The sequence below is a fragment of the Lepisma saccharinum genome, chromosome 28 (assembly GCF_977018435.1).
Source record: "Lepisma saccharinum chromosome 28, izLepSacc3.1, whole genome shotgun sequence".
In the NCBI taxonomy this organism is placed as follows: domain Eukaryota; kingdom Metazoa; phylum Arthropoda; class Insecta; order Zygentoma; family Lepismatidae; genus Lepisma; species Lepisma saccharinum.
Genome location: NC_139256.1, coordinates 32,622,866 through 32,628,865, shown reverse-complemented (window position 1 = coordinate 32,628,865; position 6,000 = coordinate 32,622,866). Strand labels below are relative to the sequence as shown.

The 6,000-nt window shown below is 37.3% G+C and overlaps 1 protein-coding gene across 3 annotated transcripts in view; it reads right to left on the bottom strand.

The window, feature by feature from the left end:
- Window positions 1–5,551: 5,551 nt before the first annotated feature.
- LOC145980620 (dnaJ-like protein 60) overlaps window positions 5,552–6,000 on the bottom strand; it is a 38,725-nt gene continuing 38,276 nt past the window's right edge. For 2 of the 3 annotated variants that reach the window (XM_083113656.1, XM_083113658.1), the window contains one exon: window positions 5,552–5,814. In XM_083113656.1, coding sequence (XP_082969782.1) covers window positions 5,655–5,814 — 160 coding nt within the window. In that variant the 3' untranslated portion in view covers window positions 5,552–5,654. The remainder of the gene's footprint in view (window positions 5,815–6,000) is intronic. The other variant, XM_083113657.1, reaches the window with a different exon arrangement.

Genomic DNA, 6,000 nt, shown 5'->3' with positions numbered 1-6,000 from the left:
AAAGACTAATGTTGAAGAACTAGAAGAGTTGAGCACCACTGCTCCATTCTCCTCATTTATGGTTCCCGTCAACCTTTGCGTGACCTGCAAGCAGCATTATTACCAAGCTATCTGTGTCATATCTAGGGTGACCAGACACATACATTCAAAAAAAGAGGACAGAGCATAGTGAAAAAGGAGGACAAAGTCATAGAAAAGAGGACACCGCAAAAAATGGCAACTCATATTTCCATAACTTACAATTTAATCAATATATAAAAAAAAATACCAACACTCTGCTCACAAATAATTCTGATCATTTTCTCAATAATTTCCTCTTAACTTTAAACAACGAAAGCAGACTCCTAATCTACTATTTAACACATGAAAATCATAAATAAGAATATCTATAATATGTAGAACAGAATGTTACTCTTTTTCCAATTCTTGGATATTAGAATGCAATACCCTCATAAGTGAATCCAAATGTAACAAGTAAGTTCATAGGCGGTGTTTTTGAGTTCAGTTACTACATTTTTGTTATGAAGCCATACCGCAAATATTGGCATTTGGCATGATGTCATGTGCGGTAATTGCGCCGCAATAGTGGGTCCTAGTCGATTTGATTGATGTGTACAGTTTGAAGAAAGAGAAACGTAAAATGGCTTTGTGTTGAGTCTACAGTTACTGCTGAGGCATCAAAAGAACTTTTCAATTTAATTCTTCTAAAATTTCTGAAGCTTACTATTGTACCATAACTTTTTAAAGTAATACGAGTATTGTATCAATAATAATTTAATGAAATGCAAAATGCAATAATCAATTCTTTTAAAACTGACAACCAATATACTAATTAATATTTGTTTACTCAAGCGAGGAAATTTAACATTTTCAAATCTAAAAGGCCTGAAACTCAGTGTTTTTAAGTAGTTGTCTTTTAAATTTCCGGGGGAAGGCCTCCGAACCCCTTATAAACCAGGGGATATTCAATAACCCTCAGGTACATCATATGCTTCTCCCAGAGTCTGCCCGCCCAAAGGAAAAGCTCAAACTCTGCCCATTCGCTTTAACTTATTTCCAAAAACCGAATTTAAATTTTAGATAGTTTAGATTGGGTCAAGAAATATGATTTTAATGCCAGGAACATTTCTAGCAGTCTTTCAACAGCAGGGGAAAGTGACACCAAATTACACTTTGGCCTCATATTCATTTCTTCCATCCTTTAAAAGATGGATATATTCTTGCGAGAGCATTGTTGAATTTACGCTTTTGCTTTGTTGTTTCATAAAAGTTAATATTACTTAATAATCAAAATTCTCACTACGCGTTTCTGTATCGCGTGTGTATGACTCGAAAATGAACTGGCCGCCCTCTGTGGCAGAGTGGTTAGCACACCATGCCACAATGCCAGAGGTCCTGCGCTCGAATCCCATCCTGGGCATGGATGTTTTTTGTGAGTGTCCCTTCATGAAAATCATCATATCATAGCTCACCCTCATCTTCGTAATTAGTCAAAAGTGGCAAAAAACTGAATTAAAAAAAACTATACCAATCAAACAAAAAGGAACTGCTCAGATTATATGCGTTTTAAAAGTCTCCGATTGCGAAGCAACGATTTAGAATAATACGAACTAATGACTAGAGATTTGCGGGACAGAACGTTTTTTGTCAGGACGGGAATTTTTTTAAATCCAGACGTTCAGGGTGGGTAAAAATTCACAATTTCCAGACAAAGCCGAGACATTTTTCACGAATTTTACACGTCATTTTTCCTTAAGTTTTTGCCTCCTGTAATTTCTGATTTCCGAAGTGTGTCAAGACACATTCAATGCAGAAAACATCAAGAATTAACCAATTTTAAAAATGACTTTTTGGAGGATTTCAGACTGCTCGAGATCCTGAAAAGTCTGGAAATCATTTTGGGACAGGAAGTTCTTCTTTACCGGTCCTGGTACTGACTTTTCTGGATCCTGCACACACCTACTAATGACTCAGTCAGGAAAGTATTAGTGTTCAGCTCCCAGATGCTAGGTGAGCATTGCTCGAATACTTAATGTGCCCCAAATGATATGATGATTGTTATGCGTGGAAGCATTCTCTCTATGCAGCACATTTGCAATGCTATACTGTTTCCAAAAAAGGAGGACATTTACAGAATTCTAAAAAATCCACCCGGACGCCGGACAGACACCTAAAAAGAAGGACATGTCCGGATAAAAGAGGACGTCCGGTCACCCTAGTCATATCACATTGTAAGATCATTTACATATGAAATTTAATTCATCTCTTACTGATTACGTTTCTGATCCTCATTCACTATTTTTATCGAAGAAATGCCTAAGGGATTATATCTTTGAACCAATATTAGTAATTTAAAATATTCTCTGCATATTCATATATTAAAACTTATAACCAGGAAACAGATATTTATATGTAAATCTACATCTTCACAGGATGTTAAAATCAATGCTATTTTGTATTACCTTTGTGAATCATGGCACATAAGCTCCAAAAATGCTATTTTTATTTTCCATATGTCAGCTTTTAGCACATACTTTAATATTTTAGTTACTTTCAAATATAATTTCTATATTTTCAATTATTTTTCATCATATTCATACTTCATGCTATTGCTACATTTTGCCTTCTTATGTTAAATACCATCTATATTTTGTTCATGTTGAACCCTCTGTTTATTTTAAATCTGTTATTCTAACATGTGAATGTGAGCTCAAGCTTTAGCAGTGTTATAACACCATTAAGCCTTGTTTCCATGATTATGAAAAAATAAATATGCTGACCAAGGCAGTAATTTATTTTATTAAAAACATAAACTAAACGTAACGTTTCAACCTTCTAGCAAGGTCTTCATCAGTGTGTGTACATAGGAGAAACGAAAAAGAGACTGAAAGATAGGTTGAAATAACATAGGGATGATGTACGACTTAAGAGAGAGAGAAATGCGATATTTAAACACATGAGAGAAACAGGACATGACAGAGTAGGATGAGGCTAAGCAGATAGGAAGGGAGAAGAGAATGCTAGTGAGAAAATGGAAGGAAGCCAAGGAAATAGAGAAGAAAGGTGAAGAAGACACAATGAACTGGAATGGGGGACTGAAGTTAAACAAAGAATGGAAGAAGGTGTTAGAAAGAGTGGAAAGGACAAGAGAGAAAGAGGAGAGGAGAAGGAAGAAAATGAAGGAAAAAGAGTGTGAGATATAAAGCCCAACCACATTCTATATGGAAGTACCGTGAGTTCATTTCGATCTTCAGCCGAGAGATCGGGAAAAGCGTGGCGGGCGGCGCTGACGGAGATGCCGACATTTACGGCCTGCAATGCCCGCTTATTTTTATGAACATATGCAGACAGTTATATAAATTTTGCAAAACAAGCACTAACCTGTGTTATAAGAGTTGTTCAAAGTTATGTCCACCTACATTCACACATTCCTGGCATCGTTTGATGAAATTTTGATACACACGCAAAAGTTCTTCTTCCGTAATTCTTCCAAGTTCTGTCTGCCCTTATATTGTTTTTTAGTTCGTCGATGCTTTGAGGGTTATTTCGGTAGACTCTATTTTTTAAGGTTCCCCACAAATAATAATCACATACGGTAAGATCTGGCGAACGTGAAGGTCATAAACCTCTAGAAATTATTCTTTCATCAGACACCTGCCTAATAGCGCCCAAAGAATCAACACCGGTATGGGCTGTGGCCGAATCTTGTTGAAAATACCCATATTGTCTCTCATTATTTGATAACAACTGAAATTTAGAAGTGATAGCGAGGTTATAGCAGCTGCCGAACAGTTTTTTGCAGACCAGGAGAAAGCTTTTTTTTTTTTTTGGAGGGGTTAGAGCAACAAAGTGCCAAGTGTGTAGACCTTCGGGGAGAATACGTTGAATAGCCTGAAACTTTGTGCCTGTAGGTAAAGTCCTTCTGGGTCGGGCTGAGAACTTATCAATTCCCCTCATAATGTGAACCATGCAGCTGGCATTCCAATCGTCTCATTGACACAACACACATGCACACTGCAATAACACAAACAAGTAACGGCAAGTAACCAACAATAACACTCTTGCGCACAGTATGAAATTAACACGCTCTTGGATTACATCTGCTCACCACTATATTCACAGCTCTGTCTTCATCTAGTCGCGAAGGAACAAAAAATTCGAACTCGGAGATTTCGGATTGCAAGGAAGCTCACGAACACTATTGACTTTTAACGGTTTCGTCCGCAGCGTAATCTTCATACAGTGTTGCACATTCGAAACCTCCAAACGATCCCCATCGACACAAAACTCTTTCAAGGATATAAACTTAAGCAGGACGTTACTGGTCAAAACTAAGATTAAAATGTTTTATTATCTGTGGCTCTTAACATCGTTTCTAAAGCATATTTATTTGTATGATGAATTACAGAACTTTTGCATGTTATAACACAGGTTAGTGCTCGTTTTGCAATATTTATATAACTGTCTGCATATGTCCATAAAAATAAGTGGGCATTACAGGCCTCAAATGTTGGCATCTCCGTGAGCGCCGCCCACCACGCTTCTCCCGATCTCTCGGCTGAAGATCGAAATGAACGCACAGTAAATATGTTTAGCCTTTTAGGTGAAAGTACAGTTGACAAGTGAAAGCCACCTGCTAGAAAGTTCCAGAACAACTTTCTAATAGTCTGGAGGGAGTAATGTTTTGTGTGTGTGTATATAATGCCCTGTTTTTGTATCTTGTTACTTTTTTACTTGATACAGAGTCTGAAGAAGACCTTGTTAGAAGGTTGAAAGGTTACGTCTAGTTTATGTTTTTAATAAAATAAATTACTGCCTTGATCAGCATATTTATTTTTTCTTTAGCAGTGAAATCCATTGCATATTTTAAATATACTTGCATTACTTCATACAATACTGAGGCTTCAGTCAATACAAATCTGTCTTTAGGGACAACAGAAGGATATACATGTTTCAGCACTTAAAAGAAAGTTTAGTAATCCATTGTTTTGGTAACAAAAAATAAAGCACATATAGCACCATGCCATGAAGGCACATTAAGGGGATGTGGTGGTAGGGCCCCACACACCCACACATTCTCGATCTCGGACATTCTGGAGGTGATGTGATCAGCACCATGCTCTGGCCACAATTACCCACAGAGTTCTTCCCCAGGTAGTCATTGATCTGAGGCTGGGTGAGCCCCAGAGGCACATTATGCCTGGACAAGGATGGAAAAATTCCAAACTTAGATCACCCACCCTGGGAATTGAACCCGGGTCTCCCATGTAGCAGTCACATGCCCTACCAACTGCAGTTACTCTAACTCTCTTGTAGTACATAGAAATATTTTTCCTGTTTATAACATTACCATGGAAACGTATCTTCTAGTTTTGCTCTGGATATGCATGCATGCATCTCGATAAGAATATAAAAACACATAATTTTCAGACTCCAGTTTCAACACACAGGAGCTAAAGACTATGATCAAAAATCAATTACTATATATGGAACATAAATTTTTCCAATACCACTGGGTATAAGAAGACGTTGAACTTTAAATGAAAGAAAATTAAACAACTGGTACTATTTAATAAAAATATCGGTGTTTGCAACAACCATAATTTGAAATATAAGTTACTGTACACTTTATACAAGCTATTAATTTCTTACAGTCACTCTTCTGATTTTTCATTATGACGAAGACGTTGCTGAAGTTTCTTCAACTGTAATTCATTCCCATTTTTCAAGGCTTCTGCTTGCAGTGAGGCATGTACTCGGGCATATTCCTGACTCTGCTCATCCAATCTTCTCCTTGAGAATGCTAACGAGTGCCTGTGATTACAGAAGGCTTAATCAATGGGGTGTATCATTAAAAGAACATCGGTACATATGTAAAATAGCATGCTACCGTTTCAGTTCAAATCTATAGTCAGTGCTCAAAATGGAGGGAGATGCAGGGGCATGGTATCTCCTGCTATGAAAAATTAGGCAAAGTGTCGCCCCCCGCTCCGGTTTACC